The following is a 21,101-nucleotide window of genomic DNA, read 5'->3' on the forward strand; positions in this document are numbered from 1 at the left end:
TCTTCACAGTCCTTTACCGACAATAGTTATAGACAAAAAATGACATCAGTACCATGTTATAGAAACAAGGTTATCAAATATACAGGCAGAAGCAGGCAGATGGTGTAAATCGTACCAAAGGCGTGTCTCATACACTCAGGCGGACAAGCATATAAGGGTAATCCTTCCCACGTCAAACCTTCCACCATCCACCTTTCTTCTCTGAGTACTCTTCTCACTGAAACTTCTGATCCCCTTCCAGTTCCTCTCACTTGACATCCATGATGAAGATCGAAATCTATGATGGAGTTGGTGGTAAGTCTATATTCCTTCTGACATTTGACCTATCATTCACATGCTAACGGTCAAAGCTGTCGATGATAGCATCACAGAACCCGAGGTCCAAGAGATCCAGTTTGAGCCTGAGGGCACCCTCTGTGATGTCCGCACCCTCTACCAGAAAAGTTCCGATGGTTGGGGCCAACCGGTATGGACCAAAGAAATGCCCATCGACTTGCCCGCACCCGTCTTGGATGCAGAGTCAGCACAATACGCACTCCTCACGAAGAAGGTGAAGTGCTTCGATGGACGCAGGAGCTTGTCGATTCATTCCGTTGTTGTGCAAAGCGAGCGTCTCAAGGAGTTCTTGAAAGAGGCACTGAAGGGTTATCCTAGTGTCGCCCTGACCTTGGACCGCCCCGAATTCTGCTCGCCTTTCCGGGCTTTCGTTCATCGATGGGAAGAAATCACCAAACTGCGGGACGAAGTGCAGGATCCAACAACCAAGGCACATGTGGATATGTTCTACCGCATCATGGACGAGGAGCTCAGGGATGTCATCGACAGCAAGAATGAGCTGGTTGCCAAAGGGGTCATCACTTTTGAGTTGGTTTGGACAATCATCAAACCGGACGATGTGGTCCTTTCTTCGGCCAAGGAAGGGCTCCGTGCTTATTCGTCCACACGCGGATCGTCGGACGGTGAAGGATCGCCAATTGATTATTTCCAAGCCGAATACGTCGAGTTCGACGGAACCAAGTTCGGATACAACACCACGGATTTCATGATCCCCCGATTTGAAGGCGCTATGCCAATCACCTCGTTGACTATCTTCCCCCTCAGATTCCACCCCGCGAAGGAGGCGGTCCAGGAGATGTTGACTGCACGGGGCAAGAAGTGGGAAGCCCTCAAGGGGTACCATTTCAGATCATATGATTCTTCAACCAGCACGAACTCCAACGGTCATGTCAAGAATCGCGTCATCATTGACGCCCAGGCATACAACAAGTTTGCGCACCACAAGACAATCAACTTTGATAAGGAGATTGGTGAAGAACTGGATGATGCACAGCGCCTCATTGCAACCCCAATGCTCAACGGATATGCCCTGAATGACAAAAAATGGCGTTCGTTCCACGTGGATCATGTGCAAGACATTGATTGGGATGAGCAGGCCTTTGAGTCACTGGTCCTACCGCGGGAGCAGCGGGGGTTCAAGGACGTCATCTTGGCCGTCGTAAAGGCCCAGTCCCAGAAAAAGGATACATTTGACGACGTCATTCGGGGCAAAGGCCAGGGGTTCATTGTCCAGCTCAGCGGTCCTCCAGGTGTCGGAAAGACCCTGACTGCGGAAAGTGTTGCTGAGGTCATGAGGGTTCCTATTTATGTCATGAGTGCCGGCGACCTTGGAGTCGAAGCCAAACGCTTCGAGTCAAAGTTGAAAGACATCTTGGAGCTGGTTCCCAAGTGGGGTGCTATTCTGTTGCTTGATGAGGCTGATGTCTTCATGGAAGCCCGTGATTCCGCCAATCTCGATCGCAATGAACTTGTCTCACTCTTCTTGAGAACTCTTGAATACTACGAGGTAAGCTCTGAATCTGGGGGAAACGCACAAATGACATGTTACTGATCTTCTATATTTCTCTCCAGGGTATTCTCTTCTTGACCACCAACCGTACGCAGAATATCGATCCTGCCTTCGATTCTCGCGTCCACCTTTCCATCGCCTACAAGGATCTCGATGCGGAATCCAGACACCAGGTTTGGGGACAGTTCCTCAGCCGCTCGATGAACATTGAAGCCATCACGGATGAGCAACTTGACCAGGTGGCCAAGTTGCAATTGAATGGCCGCCAGATCAAGAATGTGATCAAGACCGCTGGTCTTCTAGCTTGTTCCAAGGAGCGTGAGATTCGATTTGAAGATCTGCAGACGGTGCTTGCTCTGAGAAATTTGCAGAAGTGATGCCTGGTGAGACAAGGGGGCATATTCCGTACTTCATGATGTGAGTGAGATGGTAGCTAGTTAGAAACATTCATAGACTTGATATTTGAAATCAAAAAAAAAAAAAAAGCATTATTTTATGCGCAATTTTGTGTCTGTAAAAGGCGGACCGGTGAATTGCCTCTTGGTAGTTTTAGCTCCCTGTCCTCCGTAACGTTTGTAACATGGGGCTAGCGGTAACGATGGAGGATGAATACTGTTATTTTTCATTCTTGATACAGATGGATCACGTGGCTTGACCAGGATTCTTTAAAACAGGCCGAAACGTTTGTTTTGATTACTACAAGATCGTGATTTCCGGACTAGTTATAACATAGTATTGCGATTTTAGAGAGTTAGAGACTTATTGGGATTATTATGCCACGTACACACTCGCATTACCACCATTTTTCTGTCGATCTCATCTCTTTACCACCCACCGCCTTGTCTGGTTGTAAACTGGTGGGCTGGTACTCGCTAGGCCACAGACGTAAAGCATACACATTTTCATAGACACCTGCGGCAGTGTCAGATGGATCCCCTGAGGGTGAGGGACTGTTGGCACATAACAGCTTGACGAGGATATGGCTGGTGAGTACCACACTTCCCAGCTTCTGCATATCCCGCAGAGGTTGCACGATCATGCGCCAAAGCTCTCTTTCCTTAGCAGTGGCCGCTGTAAGATCATGCTCATCGATCCAGGGTGTCTTGAATTCTCCAACCAGCTTGATTTCGGTTGTGCCATTTGCGTCTTGGGTTCCTTCTGGCGGATGATCCAGGATTTTGATCCGTAGGAATAGTTTCATAGACCCCACTGGAAGACGGATCCTATCCGGGGTGGTGAGTCGTCTTGGCGAAGCAATTGGTCCTGAAGGAGCGATAGGTCATTGACCGCAATGGTAGTCTCCTGATTTAGCCCTACAACGTCGGGGATGTTGGCATGTACTTCCTGAGTACTTATAATCCTCAAAGTAGATGTCGATTGAGTGGTTGTCCAAGGCTGTCCCAAGCGCATGGCCTATGGCCTGTTGGAAACTGCCCTGGAGACCGGGCTCATCAGTGATGTACGCCCGCGTCCGTCACCATTACCAGTCAGAGCTATCACGCATCCAGTTCACCCTGCGAGCTGGCCTCACCAATCTCCAAATTGCGTATGTCACATCGGATAATGGTGTAGGATCCAAGGTATCGGGATCACGGAATCCAGAAATATGCCTAGAAAGCATTAGCTCACCATTATCGATGTTTGTAGGCTGTCATAGCCACCTACATAGACTTAGTGGCCTCATCATAGATGAGTTTCCTCAAACAGCAAATTGCCGGTGCCCATACATCCTTTTGTAACTCTCTTCTTGATATTAGCACTGGTATATAAAGGGAGTATATATGAGCTTACCTATAAGTAGCGCGGAAAACGGAACGTACCTCCTCCCGGTATGCGAGGTCACGTTTCCAGTAAGCAACAGAGTTAATCGGCTCACCGGCCACCCGCGTCCACGCGATATAATTGATATAACCTCCAGGGACGTAGTCTCTTACACCTTGCACCCGGTTACCATAACCAAGTAACTTTGGGACTGCAGTGCAGTTCTTGTGATAGAGACTTGTGAGAACCTTGACTTCCGCGTGGGTATGCTGAGTGAGAGCTTGGGGGGAGTGATAAATAGTACCGTCAATCGGAATTTGATAGTAGAACCGTATAAAGCCCTGTTGGGTGGGGTCGAGGAGGTTATGGCATGAGAACTTGAGTGCCGTAAACGGATGGCCGAGGTCATCATCAAATTCTTCCTGTGTCATGATTTGGAATTCTTCGGACAATATATCATCGAGGACAAACGTCGCACTAGGTGAGGGGGAAGAATGTTCAAGCGTGACTTCAGTACCGCATAGATAATCAAAATCTCCTAGTCGAGACATTATGATGAATAGAGACATAAAAGTGCGAGATAAGAGAAGTGAAAGAGAAGTGAAGTGCAGAGAGAAGAGAAGTGAGAGAGAAGACGAGCATAGCATATCCATGGATGGAATATAGATTGGTAATTAATGCCTTAGATGTCAACCCTCTATCCGTATTGACCGTATTGAAAAATGCAGGTTCAACTTCTGTATTGCTGTATCGACTCCTAATTTGACTTCGTAGTTCGTTAACTAACCGGCCTTTGCATTTTTTTACAAAAATTACAGACCCTCCTACGATATGTTTTGCAGATGACCACTCGCTACTTACCCAACATGGAGGATTGATAAATTCTCTGGTACGCCGGCGTCTTATACTAGTCTGGGAAGACTATGTAAGTAGTCTGAGGACCGAGTAGTATAGAGCTTCTCCAAGAGGGCAAGGAGTAACGGTATCTTCGGCGTAATTATTCTCTTATGCACACATGCAAGTTGCCGAGACCTCCGCTTGCCGGCTAAGCAGGCAACACCCAAACATCCTCAGCCAAGACATTGACATCTCCCATCAATAATGCAATCTTGGCAGAACTTGGAAACCAACGAAATAATCAATCTCATCTCCAGTTTTCCAATACTTCCGGCAGGCCCCGGGGGTGGCCCTTCTCCCCCTGAACCACATCTAGAACATATAGGGCTACGGGGCTCTTCGTATTCGCATAAGCAGACGGCCCACTCCGGTCCATACATGCGTTATGTTGCCCTCTGCAATACGACAACAACATGGCCTCTTAAGGCTGAACGAATGACATTTCCCCGGAGCGCCGATCATCGTCGAAAAGCAGGGTACACAGCGCCTAAACACCACATCATGACACCCCAGGGCTGAGCAAAGACCCCCTTCAGGTCCACCTTGTGTTGGCTAGTGCACCCGCACGATCCGACCATTTGACAATTATAGCCCTGGCACAACTCCGATAGCATGTTGTGGAGCCGAGTCAAGATCTTTGTCACCCTATTTTTTCCCTGTTTTCCCTTTGTTTCCCCCTGCCCCTTACATGGTATAAGTATAAACGGATTGAAAAACAGTCCGTGTTGAAAGATTTCCTCATGTTGGCCGCTTAAGCGCTGGGCCATTATGATTGTCACTCGTTTTCATCATCCGCAGCGCTTGATTTTGTCGATTTTGGTGCTGTCCGGTCTCTGCTCCAAGTTGCTGCACATATACCAGCATCGATCGCTTCCTCTATACCTTTTGGCGATCTATTTCCCGACATTCTTTATTCAGGAGGTCCTGTTATTCGTTGCAGTATGGATTCTCTTGTATACAACCTCCGGTCGGTGGGCAGTAGCCGCCGTTATCGGTTCAGCGATTATCGCGTTGGTTCACCTTTTCCGAAATGCGACGCGCAACGATATTGACTTCTACCCTCAGATGCACTGATCTACTAGCAACCGCGTCGCAGTTTAGTTTCTATTCTCAGACCGGCAGCGAAATTCAATGGGATGCAGCCAGGTCCGTGGGCGCCAGTCGACAGGGACAGAAGTTGATATTGAGCGGACTGGTGCCAATGGCTGCCACTACAACAGTTATCGTCGTGGCTTCGTGGCTTATGACCCAAGGAATCTGGGATCTCATGACCCGCTGGCTATGCTCCCTCGCCCATCTCGGAGACGCCAAGACTTCCGCCGTGTTACCCGGCCCCTCAGATTTGAGAAATATACTAGTGTCAAATCGACCTCGGCTTTGGACGCTTGTGGGGAGTGGAGTCACGATCGGACTTTGGCTGATTCGCCCGGCAATCCCATACAATCACATGACTCGAGCTCTGCCCTTCACCATGCTGGGCGAACACTCTCGGGCTCGTCAGATGACCATCGAAACATTTCCGCTACCGGAATTGCTAGCGGAGCGATATCGAGAACCGGAAAATGGACACTACAAGGGGTGGGCACCGACATTGGACGACTCGGGTAACACTGCCTATGGAAATAATAAGCCAGCCTGGGCGCAAGGCCCTCTTCCTGCTGCATTCGAGAGATGGATTGTGAATCCCGATTCAAACACGGCCGACTCGACCATTCAAAGCCTGTCCAGGAGAGGCGGAAACGAATCCCACTCTGAAGGCCAGAACAAGACAGCTGGACCGCGACACTACTTCTATAACCCCGTTCAAGATCCCTTGAGGATAAACAACCTTGACCTAGAACCACTTGGTCCTCTGCAGGAGGCTCTGAAGGACCATGCCATCCCAATCAACCACATCGTCTTTGTGTTTTTGGAAAGCGGCAGAAAGGATCTGTTCCCCCTCAAGAACGATTCTCGATTGTACGGCCAAATCCGGGAATCATATGAATTATACGGAGAGGAGGATGAAGCCGACCTGCACGACAAACTATCCCAGTTAACCCCCGTCGCAGAGATGCTTACAGGGGAGCCATCCGGCTTCGGCGCCTCGGTGAACTCACCAAATCCCGGACTAGGTGGGCTCAGCTTCGACGGGATAGTGTCGGGGAGCAGTCTCTCTGCGAAATCGCGTCTTGTCAACTACTGCGGTCTTGGACCGCTCCCCGTGGACTTTATGCACGAAAATGATATCATCCCATACCAGCCGTGTTTGATGCACATCATGGATCTATTCAACCAGCGCAAGAATTCTTCTAGCTCTAGGAATTCCACCGACAGTCACCTGGAGCGGGAATGGGAAACCATCTATGCGCAGTCTGTCACTGGGGAGTTCCAGGAGCAGACTCGGCTTATGGATCTGCTCGGTTTCAACAAGACATTGTATTCGGAGGACATTGATGTGGAGGAGGCGAAGTATTTCCATGAGGATATGGAAAAAATCAACTATTTCGGGTATGTTATCGCGCAGTATTCCCAGCAACTTTCCTCGTGTGTAAATACTGACTTTGCATAGTTATGCCGAAACCGAGGCCCGCCCCTACATCAAAGACTTGATCGACGAAACGCTTCGTCAGAACAAGAGACTCTTCCTTTCGCATTTCACCAGCACCACTCACCACCCTTGGGGTACACCCGAGGGCTGGAACCGAGAGCACTATTTCGGTGATCTCCACAAATCACAACACGAACTCATGGATGATTTCCTCAACGCAAACCACTTCGTCGACACATGGCTCGGCGACTTAATGGGCCTGCTCGGAGAAGCTGGCATCGCCAACGAGACCTTGACAGTCTTTGTGGGAGACCAGTACGTGCAATTACCCACAAGTGACCAAAGAACCTGATATCTAACCAAGGAAACAGCGGCCAAGCATTTGGAGAAGACTGCCCCATCACAGGAACCTACCACAACCCACACATCAGCAATTTCCGCGTACCCCTAATATTCCACCACCCCCTACTACCCCGCATGCACCTTAATGTCAACGGCAGCGCCGTATCCATCCTGCCGACGATCCTCGATCTCCTGGTGAACACCAACTCTCTCAACGCAGACGACACCGAAATCGCCCTAGATCTGATGAATGAGTACGAGGGCCAGTCCCTCATCCGCCCGTACCGCACCTCGCACAACGGCCGCGAAGCCTGGAACATGGGTGTTATCAATGCGGGTGGCTCTATGCTGAGCGTTGCCTCCGCTGCTGTGCCCTGGCGTCTCAACCTGCCATTGAACAATGACTTCGAGTACCACTTCACAAACTTGAAGACGGACCCGTATGAGCTTGAGCCTATCACCGGCTGGACTATAGACTCTCTTGCTGCAGAGGTCCATTCCAAGCATGGACAGGAGGCATTTGAATGGGTTCAGAAGGCTGAGAAAGTTGGCCTTTGGTGGGTTGCGGAGCGGAAAAAGCTCTGGAATTATAGTGATCCTGATGAGTGAGGGGTTGTTTATGACGGTGGATACCTCATGTTTTTCTTTCTCTTTTTGGTCCTTGGAGCGAACTTGCATAGCATACATCCTGGGGTATATGTTTTATTTTTGAAGCTGTGGGATAGTTTGGTTCCCTAATGGCTTTGTATAATATTCGGGTTGGTAGACCTGCTGTATATAAAAAATATATGAATTTTGCCTTTTTTCTAAGATTCCAAGTAGACACCTCAATCATCAATCAGGCCTATTTATCTTGGTTCATATTGGTTTCCTTAATCGATAGCACTTCTCCCCTGACTAGTAGATTTCTTTAAACATCATTGGGGTATGTTGGCGACCAGAGTATGGAATCTGTAATGCTATTTAGAATATTATTTATATTTCTCCTTCCAGTTCACAAGTGAGCATATCAGATCCGATAAGAAGGGTCTTTCTGATCCAAAAGCCTCATATAAGCAGACATCTCCTTCAGTCCAAACTTAGACCCCGAAAACCCCTTCTCTCGGGTGGCATTCCAAGTTCTCTCAATTTTGATCTCCTCTGGCTGAATCAGGTTCCCCTTGTCCCCAAGCGCACACGCCGACGCATGAGATTGTATCTCGGAAGCAGCCAGCAATTCATACATCAAATACCAAGCAGCACTAATCGTCTCTGCAGCTGTGATGACACCATGATTCCGAAGAATCATGGTATCGGTCGAGCCAAGATCCTCAGCGAGACTCTTCTGCTCCCCACGGTTCGTCACGATACCTTGGTAGTCATGGTAGCTAACAGGGCCAGCCTGGTGCGTCGTCTGCGCCAACTCCAGCAGTCCATCCTTAGTGCATGCCAGTCCTGTCGCAGGAGGATAATGGCAGTGCATAACGCTTGCCACGTCCGGCCGAGCGCGGTGAATGGCACTGTGGATTACCCATCCGGCGTCGTTAATACCGAACGTGTCTCCTGTCACACCGTGGTCCTTGATCTTGCCGTCCGCGCCGACTTTGATCAGACTTGATGCCGTGACTTCTTCATACCGGAGACCGAACGGGTTGATGAGGAACGAGTCGCTGCCATCTTCTTCCTTAACTTTCGCGGTGAGGTGGTTGTAGATGTTCTCGTTCCAGTTCTTGAGTTCGAAGAGGCGGTAGGCGGCTGCAAGTTCGATTCGAGACTTTACTTCTTCGTCGGGGAGCCATTTGAGGATTGATTGTCCGAGCATTTTGTGAACTGCGGGGGAACTGTATTTGGCAGAGGGCGCGTGTGCTGCGGGATCAACGGCAGTTGCATAACTTCGTGATAGGGTGATCGATGTAGTGCCTATCTTTGGGACGCGGGCTCGGAGCGAGCCTGTGGGAATGCGGATTGCATTTCGAAAAATCGATGGCGCGGTTGCCAGGGATGCCATTTTCGATGTTCACGGTAAGTGTGGTTTAAGACGGTGTGATGAACGTAGGCAATTCTGACGGAGGTAGTGAAAGGTCGTTATACTGGGAGTACCTACTAGGCAAGGCCTTTTTATACTTGTCCGACAGCTTCACATAACGTACCTTGATAGCTCTACCACAGATACGTCACCGTGAGACAATTAAGATATGCCAACATCTCACAAGAAAAAAACGCTTAGCCAAGGTTGCAATTCACATATGGACATGCTAAGCATTGGCAAGGCCAGTCGGGTCGTCGGGAAAGTCGGAATAAGCTTGCTCCAAGTAACTTTATATCATGATTACACCACGACCCAGGCGTGGAATCTTGCTTTTCCTGAAACTGAGCTTGGTTGTCAGGAACTCAATGCCATACTGCATAGTCAACGGCCACAACCTCAGCTAGGAGAGAGTGCGTTGCATCGATTCTAGATTTACAAATCTGTCACTATCAAACATAAGCAATCGGCATGTTATGTACTCTTTGTCGAATACCAATGTTGGATATATGGTCGAGTATCGGATATGATATCCACAATTATGTCCATAGTAAGTGGATACCACATATAATTGAAATTGCCACCGTAGAAAGATAGAGAATTACACATCATCAAGATGACCCATGCAATACATAACTTGTTCAGTTTCACCATGAAGGCTACTGATCCTGAACACCACGTCAAGGTGCAAGTTTTGCTTGGGTGCCATTGAGAGATCACATAATCTGTCAACAACATGAAGCTCATCTGAGATCACCTGATCACTACCATAAAGCGAGATCACCTGGTCTATCAATTGCTTTATGGCTGATACCCACACCATGCCCTCACCAAGCTTGTGCCAAGATGAGGCAAGCCCTCCATACGCCTTGGATGATTGAGTTAACTACGGCGCACTGGCGGTTGGAGCCGTGATGGCAGTATCCAAGGCGGTAAGCCCCTGGAAATGCAACCCATTATGAAGTGCCAAGTATGTACACAATCAAAATCAAGACTCGGAGAATTATGCTTATGTAGCTAAATTTGGAGGGCGCTAGCAAAATCGGGGTCTAGAGCTAACAACTTTATAGTCCATTTCCAATGTTGTCGCCCTGTAGACGGCGATTATTACCGACAGCCGAGAAGTGCTGACGAGGCCTCATGGATTCGCGGTCCACTTGAAGATCTTTATAGAGCCTGACGGGGAAAGAGCACCACATTTTCACGTTTCACCCCCTTCGCTGCGCCAGATGATCCAATCATAACCGCCTTTGTTTGGCCCTCCTGCCCCTACCATTCGCCCACGGGACTGGGCGTCTCCTGCGATCCGCACATATCTTGCCTTGTCTAGACCCCTAGCGATGGTGCCCCTTCCTTTTCTCTTCTTCATGACTTCCCTATACCACGCTCGTTAAGAATGCTGTTTTTGTGCTTATCGTGGCTGTCATGGCTGTCATGGCTGTGCCAAACCGCGCTGGCGCAATATTCCAGCGACGATCTCATGTCATTCGTTACAGTTCGTGTTCAACGTCCCACAACTTGAAATTGTATGATCGCTAACACCGTGTTCTCCAGCTCCCCGATATTCGGGCAGTGAAATTCAAGGTCCAGTACCAGAACCGCGAGCGCGTTAGCCCCGGTTACTGGTTCGTCGCTCCTTATCTACACATTGGCCCCGACCCACCGTCGACCTTGTACGAGCAATACCAAATCGGACCGCATATCTACGATGGTGAAGGGGTGCGTTGACACCAGTCCCCCGCGATACAGACCCCGACAGCTGACCATATGTCGGTATAATAGCGCCTTATCTGGACTGGTTCGCAACAGTTCGAGAACCGAAACGTCTTCGATTTCAAAGTCGTCAACAGCCTAGGCCCGGACCCACACCTCTCGATGGTCTTGCAGAACTCGTGGGATCCAGCAATAGACACCGGGTACGGGGTAATCTTGACCAACGATTATCAAGTTCAACGAAAGCTTCCTTTGCGAAAGGATCTCGGCTCTTTTGACATCCACGAGTTCAATATTCTGGACGACGGTAAGACTGCGCTGGTCACGGTCTACCTTTCTCATGAGGTTACCCTAGAGGACTTCGGTCGCCCGACAGAGACTACCTGGCTTGAGACCGGCGGGTATGCTGAGATTGATCTGAACACCGCCGAGGTCATCCAGTCGTGGGATTCTTATAAGCGCATTCCTTTGCCCGAGACTGTGCATTACAACCAATTTTCCCCAGTGGAGGGACATCCTGGCTGGGATTATGTGCATATCAACTCAGTCGACAAGAATGAAATCGGGGACTACTTGATCTCATCACGGTTTGCGAACACCATCTACCTCATCTCCTGCATGGATGGAAATATCATGTGGCGATTGGGTGGGAAATACAGTGATTTCGAGCAAGATTTCACGTTTTCGAAGCAGCACGACGCGAAATTCATCGAGTCGAATGGGACACACCATATCATCTCGTTTTTGAACAATGCCTCGGACGAGGAATTCAACGAGGAAAATATATCATCATCCCTATTCGTCGAGTTGGATACCGGCGCGAGGCCCATGACCGCCAGAGCCATCCGGCGCTACAACCGCCCCGATGGCCAGCTCTCGAGACTTCGCGGCAATACACAGCTACTTCCGAATGACAATGTGTTTACCTGCTGGAGCAAAGAGGGCTATATTTCCGAATATGCCGCTGATGGCGAACTCTTGATGACCGCTAATTTCACCTCCTCGCGCTATTCATCATACCGCGGATACAAATTTGAATTCACTGGTCGTCCCAGGGCCCCACCAGACATGGTGGCGTCGGTCTACGGCACGGATGCGACCAACATGGTGACCACGTTCTGGGTCAGCTGGAACGGCGCGACGGATGTCGCATGGTGGAGGTTCTACGCGCAAGCCTCCGAATTCCACGACCCTGTCTTGATCGGCACTACCTCCCGATCCGATTTCGAAACCATGTACATTGCGCGCGGATATCTGGACTGGGTGTCTGCCGAGGCAGTAGATGTCAACGGCACCGTCCTAGGCAGGTCGGAAATGCACCGAAGCAAGTCCCCCGACTGGAAATCTGTCGGATACAAAGGGAAGTCAAGCCCACCTATTCCGGCCGACCCATCGATCGTATACCAGGCAAGCGATAGCGCAACAGAAGACAAGGCGGTTGGCGACTCTGGCCAGATGTCATCGGATGCAATCGAGACCCAAACACAGAAGACCACCCAAGTCCTCGATCACACTTACAATGCTATTCGCAGTATTGGCGGTGTCTTCTCTTTCGTTCTGCTTCTCTGTCTGTTTTTCGCTGTCATGGCATCCTATTTGGTCATCCGTGGCTGGCGACTCCGGGTCTACCAGCGTGTTCGTACGGAAGATGGGGGTTCAGAGGAGCGGGCGCATCTGGCACCGTTGCATCAGGATTGAGTCTCTTTGGCTTTGATTGGAAGCATACGCTGTTTGCATTATTTGCGGGAGTTTTGTACATCATTTTCTGGGTCTTTGGCGGGCTCTTGTCCAATGTGTATATAGTACTTGTTATTGGTTTCGCCGACTACCTGGCCATATCGGGGGGAGTTTGGCTTTTGCGATATCCCGCGATTTGTTCTTGTTAGACCTCAACTGTGATTCAGTTCTGATATGTGGAATGACTTTGTTTGAAGTACGATCAGCGACAGAGCCAAAAGGAATAATTGTTTGACTTCAAGGCTCCTTCCTAAACCTAGAACCGCGTGTAAACAAAGAAGGCAAACAAAGAAGGCGCAATGCATGTGACATTGACATTGACAGGGAAGGTGCGAGGGACCTATCGCCCTTGAGGAAGGCACCGTTTGTCGAGGGTATAAAAGGACTCCTCCCCCCATTTCTCTTCTTCTCTTCTTCTTCTCTTCTTCTTCTCTCCTTCCCATCTCTCTGACCACCATCTCACCGTAGCCCCCACGAGACAGCGCAGGCAGAGGGACCCGTAGCACATGCTGCTTCACCTACCACAGGGATCATAACATTACCATATGTATGAGGTCCATGTAGGTCTGCATCAAACAACAAACCGGGCTTTCTCGTGGACGTTCCTGAACTCGTGGCTCTCATTGCCACTTGACGAGTCCCACGGAATACATGAGTGGTGTAAATCTTCGTAGCCGAGGACGGGTCGCGTAGGTTTGACCTCCATGTAAGCATCGAAGCTCAGCTACCTAACTGGTCAATGGTATTCTCGCTCCCCTTATGTCAGCATTGGAACCTCCACCATGGCTGATCCACAGATGCTTCTTTGATATTCGAGTGGATCCCACTGTTTACAATGAGATCTAGGTCTTGAAGACATCAACCATGCGACCCTGCACAGTTTGAGCGTTGAGAAGGATTGCATCTGACCGCGATACGGTGTACTCGGACTTTATGCATTCCTCTCGTGATGCAGGTAGCTCTTGCATCGGTCGCCGGAACTCTTATCATGGTGATACAATCCCATAGAAAAGAGAGTAAGGAATAACTACCCCTCATGAGGGGTATCACTTGAGGGGCATCTTGTGAGGGAATTCCCAACTGACTATTTTGTGTCTATTTTGGCCGTCTATTCCAGAGTGTCCGTCCGGAAATTGAGACACTGATCGAGACCCTGTTATCTCACCTTGGAAGCTATCACACAACATACCTTTGGATATCAATTGAGACCTGTTTACACAATTGGAGAGGTCGTAGGAAAGTGGTCCTACCCCTTGTTCCGGCCCACAAATTTACTTGATAAGGCCTGAAAATGCCCGCATCGTACGGCGCTTATTCCCGAGATTCGGGAATAAAAGTCACATCATTCCCGAAGTTATTCCCGAAGTGTCTTTCCCGTTATCTATAATGAAGTACTCCCCGTACGTACTCTGGTTCGATTCTTTCTTTTTCGTCAGTCGATTCCTAAAGCTCAATCTTGGAACCCATCTGTTTATTGTCCAACCAAATTCGCAAGGAATTGATACCCGCCATGCCCTCAACAAGCTTATGCCAAGATGAGGCCTGCCCTCCATACAGCCTTATGGATGATTACAGTGAAGGAGCCCACCCACAAATCCTGGAAGCTCTTTTGCGAACAAACTCCACACAGCAAGTCACCTACGGAAACGATGAATACAGCATTTGTGCCCGGCAATTGATCCGAAACAAGATCGGTTGCACGGAGGACGAGGCGGGTGTCTTCTTCGTTCCCAGCGGAACCTCCGCAAACCTCATTTCAATCGCCAGCTGCCTAAGGCCTTATGAAGCTGTTATTACTCTGGAGTCTGGTCACATCGCCAGCAAAGAGGCAGGTGCGATCGAGGCGACCGGCCACAAACTTATCCTCGTGCCTGCAGTCGACGGCAAGATGACGCCCACCAATCTCCAAAAGGCGCTCCAGCAAAATCAATTCTACCCTCACATGGCCAAACCCCGGCTACTTTATATCTCCAATGCCTCAGAGAGTGGCACTGTCTACACGAAACGCGAGCTTAGCAGCCTCTCCGCGATTTGCAAGCAATCAAATCTCCTGCTCTTCATGGACGGAGCACGAATCGGCTCAGCAATTTGCTCGAAGAAGAACGATCTCACTCTACGGGAGATCTTCGACATGACCGATATCTTCTGGATTGGTGGCACCAAAGCCGGTGCCCTGATGGGAGAAGCAATCGTCCTCAAGAAGGAGCTAGCTGATGGCTTCGATTTCCATCTCAAACAGCATGGCGCTTTGCTAGCCAAGGGCCGTATTCTCGGAGTTCAGTTCATGGAGCTCTTCCGATCAGACTTGTTCTTTACACTAGCCACGCATGCCAATGAGATGGCCCAGAAGATCTCAAACAGCTTCGAGAACTTGGGTTATAAGTTGGCTGCGGAGACGGAGACAAACCAGGTTTTTGTTGTCATTCCTCAACAATTGGTTCAAAAACTGCATGAAAAATTCCGATTCTATGTTTGGGAGCAGCTTGATGATGGAAACTCTGTGATTCGGCTTGTGACCTCCTGGGCTACGGATGAGCTGGAAATTGATAAGTTCAATGCGTGGGTGCAACAGTGGACAGTGGAAACCTCCAGTTGAAGTAATCCGTCCATTAAATGTTGCCGACGGGAGTTGTTTTAGACGTTTCGTTATCACTATAGAGACACCCCATATTAATATAATACCCGACTCAATAAAACCATCAATTTCAACCTATCCACGTACAGTATCTATCTGTGATGAACTTATATCTCTATCATCCCGACTAGCAAGGACTTGAAGAATACGCTCGGCCTTTTCGACTCGAATGGTCTACGTTCTTACAACAAGCTAGGAGGTGTCACTGATTTCTAAGAAGTCGATAGTCTCACCGTGAGCTTCCATTCCTTACAAGCTATGCTGTTCGGTGCCGGGGTGCATATGTTTCATCCAGGCTACGCATGGCTGGTTTCCAGCGCAGACATACAGCGCCTACCACGGCTGCAAAAGACAGGCCACTGCCACGTAGAAAGTATGGGTCAATGCCTTATTGTATGCTTTCAGCACCGTGCCATATTGATCCGAGGGCACGTGGTCACTGATCTCTGTTGCGCCCATGCTCAAGACGGCCTGAGCATCTATTCCATCGACCTCTTCCGCCAGATACCTCACCAACTCATTGGTAAACACATTCTGAGCAACTGAAACCATGATGCTACCCATAAGGTTCTGGCAGAACATGATGATCGCTGTGCCAATGGCAATATCCGCGACCGGTAGAGCCTGAGCAGGTGTCAGAGCAGTTAGGATTCCTAATCCCGACCCCGCACCGAACAGGATCTGGTATCCTATCCATTTACCTGTCCCTGTTTGTACCTCCAATGTACTGAGAAGACCTGATCCTGTGGCGGTCAAGACAACGGAAAGGCAGGCGAAGGGAGCGTGACAGCCCGCCAGAGAGGTGAGCGCACCGCCCGAGGTGGAAAATATCACGAAGCTAATAATTGTGGGCAATGTCATAATACCCGAGCGTACTGGGGATGCACCTTTGATTGCTTGGAACCAGATGGGGAGCTATTGTTGTTCGCATGTTAGCGGCGAGGGTCAATGAAGAATTGGCGATACTTACATAGTACATCATTGTGAAAAACGCAGCGATGATACACGATCCGTACATTGATGAGGCCCAGATCTTCCTATTTTGAACCACCCGCATAGGGACTGTGACATGGGACTGCACTTTGGTGAACATTTGGATAGAAGCGAAGGCGAGAAGAAGAACTGGTCCAAGAACTAGGAGGGCAACGATACGTCCGCTCGACCAGATGTATTTTGTCCCACCCCACTGTAGAGCTAGAAGCAAGCATATAACACCAGGGAGAAGTAACGAAAGCCTGGAAAGTCCATCTGGCGAATCTTTTCTTTCATGGGCGACTGAGGGAATGGTTGCGGCTGGTCAATATCGGCATTGGGGGCGTTCTTTATGAGTCGAATACAAACGAATATCACCAAGGCCACGAAAAGCCCCAACGGAAGGTTGATATAGAAGCACCACCGCCATGTCAATTGCGCATTGGTTGTGAAGGCACCGCCTACGAGAGGACCTGCGATAGAGCCAACGCCAAATGCCGCGCTGACAATCCCCACCACATAAGCGCGATGTCTAAGAGGGACTCGGTGGGCAACCAGCACGAAAGATCCAGCGCTAACACCTCCACTACCAGCACCGGCAATTGCGCGACCGACAATGAATGCGGTTGAGGATGGAGCGACGCCGCAAAGCAATGATCCCACTTCAAAAATAAACAGGGCAGCCAGATAAACCGACTTGGCGGACCAGAATGAGTACAGCTTGCCCCAGATGAGTTGGATTGCGCAAAAAGTCAACATGTAAGCGCTTGCATACCAACCCACATCGTCTAGCGCATGAAACTTGTTGGTGATTTCAGGTATTGCCGTCGACACAATTGTGCTGTCCAAGCCGAGTAGAAACATGGAGAGTGCGAGAGAGAACACCACCAGTGATATTGCGATCCAGCTGGAAGTGCAAATTGCGGCACTGGATTGGTCTGCTTCAGGAACATATTCTTCCCTATCGACTATAATTGATGTCTTGCTCTGCTTTTCAGGGTCTGCTGGATGACCATCATTGGAGGTGTTGATGACCATGATCTACTGTGTAAGTTGGATTTTGCTGTCTTTCCTTTTCTTTCCGGCAGAACAATCCCCACGCTGGTACCCGGTTCTCGCCAAGTAACCCAATACCCGAATGGGGATTGGGTTACTTGGCGAGAACCGGGTAGTTGGCAATAATTATGAACTGAATCGAGCCTAAAAGGGGTTAGGAGCTTTGCATGCACAGTCTTTGTTAGCTAAGCTATTACCCAGAGGCCTGTTTCCAGGGTTCCGGAGGCCAGGTCAACTCCAGGGGCAAGGGGCAAAGGGAAAAGTAAATGGCGACATATTGTAGTCGATCATCGTGATTGGTTGAGTCAATCTCATCTAATTGGAATAAAGCCATATGCAAGGGACGGCATCCTCTCCTCAGATCTGTTTAGGCTGAACGGGTCGACATTCCTCCTTGCAGCGTCACGGGAACACTGGAATGTGTGATTTGTACCTACTAAGCGCGTTCTATTTTAGCGGCTGCTTCTTTGGTATGCAGATGGCCAAACTGATATTCCAACATGTCCCTATGTCTTTCCAGATGGTGGCAGTAGCACAGCCAAGTTCCTCCAAGGTGAATCCGCTTCGGCTGGATATGGACCCATCCACCAGATCTGGTCTGGTCTCACCCCGAAGATCGTGTTGACTAGGCCCGAAGGTGTCAAGACAGCGTACCGCGATTCTAGGCAGCATCGCAGGGCGTAAAATCTGAATTCCGGCTGGCTTCTCGGGGCGCTGATGGGTGATGGTTTGGGCTTTCTTAGTCAAGAGGAATGGAAGAAGGCCCATGAGGATTCCAGTTGGGGGAAATACAGGGAGCAGTACCATCCGCAGTTTTCTCGAAGAATCCGCGAGTGCGTCCCGGTACCGGCTGTAGCGATATGGCCTTGGCCCTCGTCAATACATGGCGCAGCATGTTGCAGATGTCATTCTCAAAGTGCTGCTATCTACCGCTTTCACCCCTACCGCGCCATACCGCCTTATACCACTTTTGTGGTAAATAGTAGCAAGACAGTAGATACCTGCAATTTGTATGTAAATCTCTAATAAAATCAAGTCACTTTTGCCATAAACTGCTTCATCAACTGTCTCATCAAAATTCTGCAAAATTTTGCAAAATTTATACCTCATAGATCCAAGTCAGCTGATCGCGCTAACCATATTCGGATACTAAGATATCCGCGTAACTCGTGCTTCTTCGGACGTCCAACTGTTCGATTAATCGATACAAATGATTGAATTGGTGCAATTGGGCTCCTAAATTGATCCGATGGCTTAATTCTTTCTTAATATGTCACATGGTACTTGACAGCCAGTTCTTTTCACCACAGCACACTCCGCTCTTCCCCGTATGTACACTCGATGAGGCTGTCAATATCGTGTGATGCTTGTCGGTAAGCTTCTATCGATCTTATGCGTATCATATCATCTAATCTTTCATGTAGTCAAGCAAAAGTCAAATGTGTCCATGAAGGGCAACCGCCCTGTCAACGTTGCTTGAAGAACAAAAACCAAGAATGTGATTTGACAGATCCCCGTGCCTCAAGACAGAGGACACGGAGAAATATCGTCTCATCCAGGACCCCAAGAAAACGAAAAGAATTATCTGCCCTATCTCCAGTGATAGGAGATGCAGAAAGAGGCACCCATAGGAATGTCACCGTCGCTCAAGACCTATCCAAGGATCCCATAGCAGCGCTATCGCCAGCAACCATCATCAGCGCAGTGGAAACCTACAGAAAAAAGTTCCCAATTACCAATTTTCTTCATTACCCGTCTTTAATCTCTGACATATCATCCAACGTCCACTCGGTGGACTCCGTCTTTGTCGCCTCGGTCCTTTCCTTATGCGTGCGGTTTATGAACAGCGATGAACTCGGGGAAGAAGAAATCTATGCCAACTATGCACGCAAGAACCTGGCCCAGCGCGTGCTTGAAGCCCCCTCACTTTATCTTGCCCAGTCCCTCGTGATGATCTCATTTTATGAGTGGGGCACTGGGCGACCTTATCAAGCTTGGATGTATAGCGGTACGTATCAAATCGCCAACTGATCGTAGAGCATTAGCTGACGAGCAGCAGGCATGGCGACATATATGATACAATCCCTTCTGAAGATGGCAGATGATAGCATGGAACACAATCCTCAAGAGTTTCATGCATCCCAGACACAATACGAACAACTGGTCCGAACCTACTGGTGCTGCTTTGCCCAAGACTGCGAGCTAAGCTCCGGGGCCCGTCAGCACTTTGCGCTATCATTCTCTCAGATCTCGGTCCCTCTCCCAATCAGTGATCGGGACTTCACATTTAATCATACTCCAGCCAACAGGTTGATGCCTGCTGATATGAATAAAGACTGTTTGCTAGCGAAGAATCTTACGATTGAGCATGGCCTGACAATTGTCACTCGAGGGTTTGACATATTCGTACGAATCCTAAGATTTGCTAATGAACATCGACGAGCACTGGCTTCTTTGTCTTCAGATGACTCGGCTACATCTCCGCTCCTCTTGACTTGGCAAGTCCTCAAGAAGGAATTGGATGAATGGAGGTTTCTTCAAGATGTAACGGTTCAGTTCCCAGCTACCAGTGTTCAATCGCACGTAGCACTCGGGTACGGGGAGCTGTTTGCATACATCAATCTGGTTCATTGCATGAGGTATTTGTTTCTTTTTGCGCATTACAGGCCGGGATACTAACTATATCTCCTCCAGCATCCTTTTTCTCCACCGAGACCGCTTCTTATCCAATCTCAAGCCCCATTCCGACGTTTTCCATGACGCAAATGATGATACGCAAGGCGAACCCGATACAATAAAACAGCTATTCGAAGCCGCTCAGCAGATCGGGGGTATCCTCAATGCACTAGACGCCTCCGGTGCACCTATTATGTCACCATATTCCGGCTTTAGCGTCTTTGTCGCTGCTCATATCAACATGTACGGAACAATTGCCCCACAGCGATATCCGGGTGGTCTCAAACGGGCCGAAGAAGAAAAGACTCGAAACCTTGATTATCTCGAGCGACTAAGTAAACTCTGGCCGGTTGGTCGCAGCTGGGTGAGTATCTTCTAAAAGGCTTCAACATCACAGCTAACAATAATCAGTGGCGAACAGTACAAGAGGCAAACCGATTCTACGAAATAGTCAAGAGTAACCAATCCCACTCCGAGTCTGGAATGCACAGCCCTAGGAGATTCGCCCTCGCAGGTACCCTGGATGAATATGGCGACATCCGATCTCGTCCAAGCAGAGACGCGTATGCGACCAGGGCGCGAACCTCTGAATCCCGTGATACGCACAGCTCTCATACCCGTGGAGGAACCTCGTCGTCGCCTGCTCTTGGTGGTGAGACCAACTTCCTTCCCAGAGAGAATGCTGCCGTTGGTAGTCATCATGACTTTGAAACTGATATGTTTCAATGGCCATTTATTGATGGATCGTGGTCCCTTGGGTTTGATGCTGGATTGGATGGATTGTGGTATAACTCGGGGTTATTTGACCCAAATCCATCTCTTAGGTGATGTTGTTCCTTTTCGTTGGAGTGTATATGTCGCCGTGCGATTTACATGTGAACTCTCAAGAAGAAACCCCTTCGATAGTTATGATGTTGTCGATTGGAATTAT

At 49.2% G+C, this 21,101-nt stretch overlaps 8 protein-coding genes across 8 annotated transcripts; 5 read left to right on the forward strand and 3 right to left on the reverse strand.

The window, feature by feature from the left end:
* Positions 1 to 263: 263 nt before the first annotated feature.
* On the forward strand, positions 264 to 2,223 carry N7518_009864 (ATP-binding protein; the record flags this gene model as incomplete). Its single annotated transcript, XM_057190790.1, has 3 exons — positions 264 to 294; positions 351 to 1,843; positions 1,909 to 2,223. 3 exons carry the CDS (start codon positions 264 to 266, stop codon positions 2,221 to 2,223), a joined length of 1,839 nt encoding a protein of 612 aa, XP_057036926.1.
* Positions 2,224 to 3,326: 1,103 nt separating this feature from the next.
* Positions 3,327 to 4,158, reverse strand: N7518_009865 (uncharacterized protein; the record flags this gene model as incomplete). Its single annotated transcript, XM_057190791.1, has 2 exons — positions 3,327 to 3,456; positions 3,638 to 4,158. 2 exons carry the CDS (start codon positions 4,156 to 4,158, stop codon positions 3,327 to 3,329), a joined length of 651 nt encoding a protein of 216 aa, XP_057036927.1.
* Positions 4,159 to 5,272: 1,114 nt separating this feature from the next.
* Positions 5,273 to 7,985, forward strand: N7518_009866 (uncharacterized protein; the record flags this gene model as incomplete). The annotated part of the gene is made up of 4 exons (XM_057190792.1): positions 5,273 to 5,514; positions 5,570 to 6,994; positions 7,056 to 7,349; positions 7,406 to 7,985. The coding sequence occupies 4 exons, from the start codon at positions 5,273 to 5,275 to the stop codon at positions 7,983 to 7,985; spliced, it is 2,541 nt and encodes an 846-aa protein (XP_057036928.1).
* A 400-nt stretch (positions 7,986 to 8,385) lies between these two features.
* Positions 8,386 to 9,363, reverse strand: N7518_009867 (uncharacterized protein; the record flags this gene model as incomplete). Its single annotated transcript, XM_057190793.1, has 1 exon — positions 8,386 to 9,363. One exon carries the CDS (start codon positions 9,361 to 9,363, stop codon positions 8,386 to 8,388), a length of 978 nt encoding a protein of 325 aa, XP_057036929.1.
* A 1,414-nt stretch (positions 9,364 to 10,777) lies between these two features.
* N7518_009868 (uncharacterized protein) lies at positions 10,778 to 12,792 on the forward strand (the record flags this gene model as incomplete). The annotated part of the gene is made up of 3 exons (XM_057190794.1): positions 10,778 to 10,876; positions 10,936 to 11,100; positions 11,164 to 12,792. The coding sequence occupies 3 exons, from the start codon at positions 10,778 to 10,780 to the stop codon at positions 12,790 to 12,792; spliced, it is 1,893 nt and encodes a 630-aa protein (XP_057036930.1).
* Positions 12,793 to 14,341: 1,549 nt separating this feature from the next.
* On the forward strand, positions 14,342 to 15,427 carry N7518_009869 (threonine aldolase family protein; the record flags this gene model as incomplete). Its single annotated transcript, XM_057190795.1, has 1 exon — positions 14,342 to 15,427. One exon carries the CDS (start codon positions 14,342 to 14,344, stop codon positions 15,425 to 15,427), a length of 1,086 nt encoding a protein of 361 aa, XP_057036931.1.
* Positions 15,428 to 15,799: 372 nt separating this feature from the next.
* Positions 15,800 to 17,476, reverse strand: N7518_009870 (MDR family MFS transporter; the record flags this gene model as incomplete). The annotated part of the gene is made up of 3 exons (XM_057190796.1): positions 15,800 to 16,381; positions 16,437 to 16,652; positions 16,682 to 17,476. 3 exons carry the CDS (start codon positions 17,474 to 17,476, stop codon positions 15,800 to 15,802), a joined length of 1,593 nt encoding a protein of 530 aa, XP_057036932.1.
* A 1,359-nt stretch (positions 17,477 to 18,835) lies between these two features.
* N7518_009871 (transcription factor domain-containing protein) lies at positions 18,836 to 20,998 on the forward strand (the record flags this gene model as incomplete). Its single annotated transcript, XM_057190797.1, has 5 exons — positions 18,836 to 18,867; positions 18,919 to 19,502; positions 19,554 to 20,133; positions 20,189 to 20,534; positions 20,582 to 20,998. The coding sequence occupies 5 exons, from the start codon at positions 18,836 to 18,838 to the stop codon at positions 20,996 to 20,998; spliced, it is 1,959 nt and encodes a 652-aa protein (XP_057036933.1).
* Positions 20,999 to 21,101: the final 103 nt, after the last annotated feature.

This window comes from Penicillium psychrosexuale (genome assembly GCF_028828465.1).
Source record: "Penicillium psychrosexuale strain IBT 29551 chromosome Unknown utg000006l, whole genome shotgun sequence".
In the NCBI taxonomy this organism is placed as follows: domain Eukaryota; kingdom Fungi; phylum Ascomycota; class Eurotiomycetes; order Eurotiales; family Aspergillaceae; genus Penicillium; species Penicillium psychrosexuale.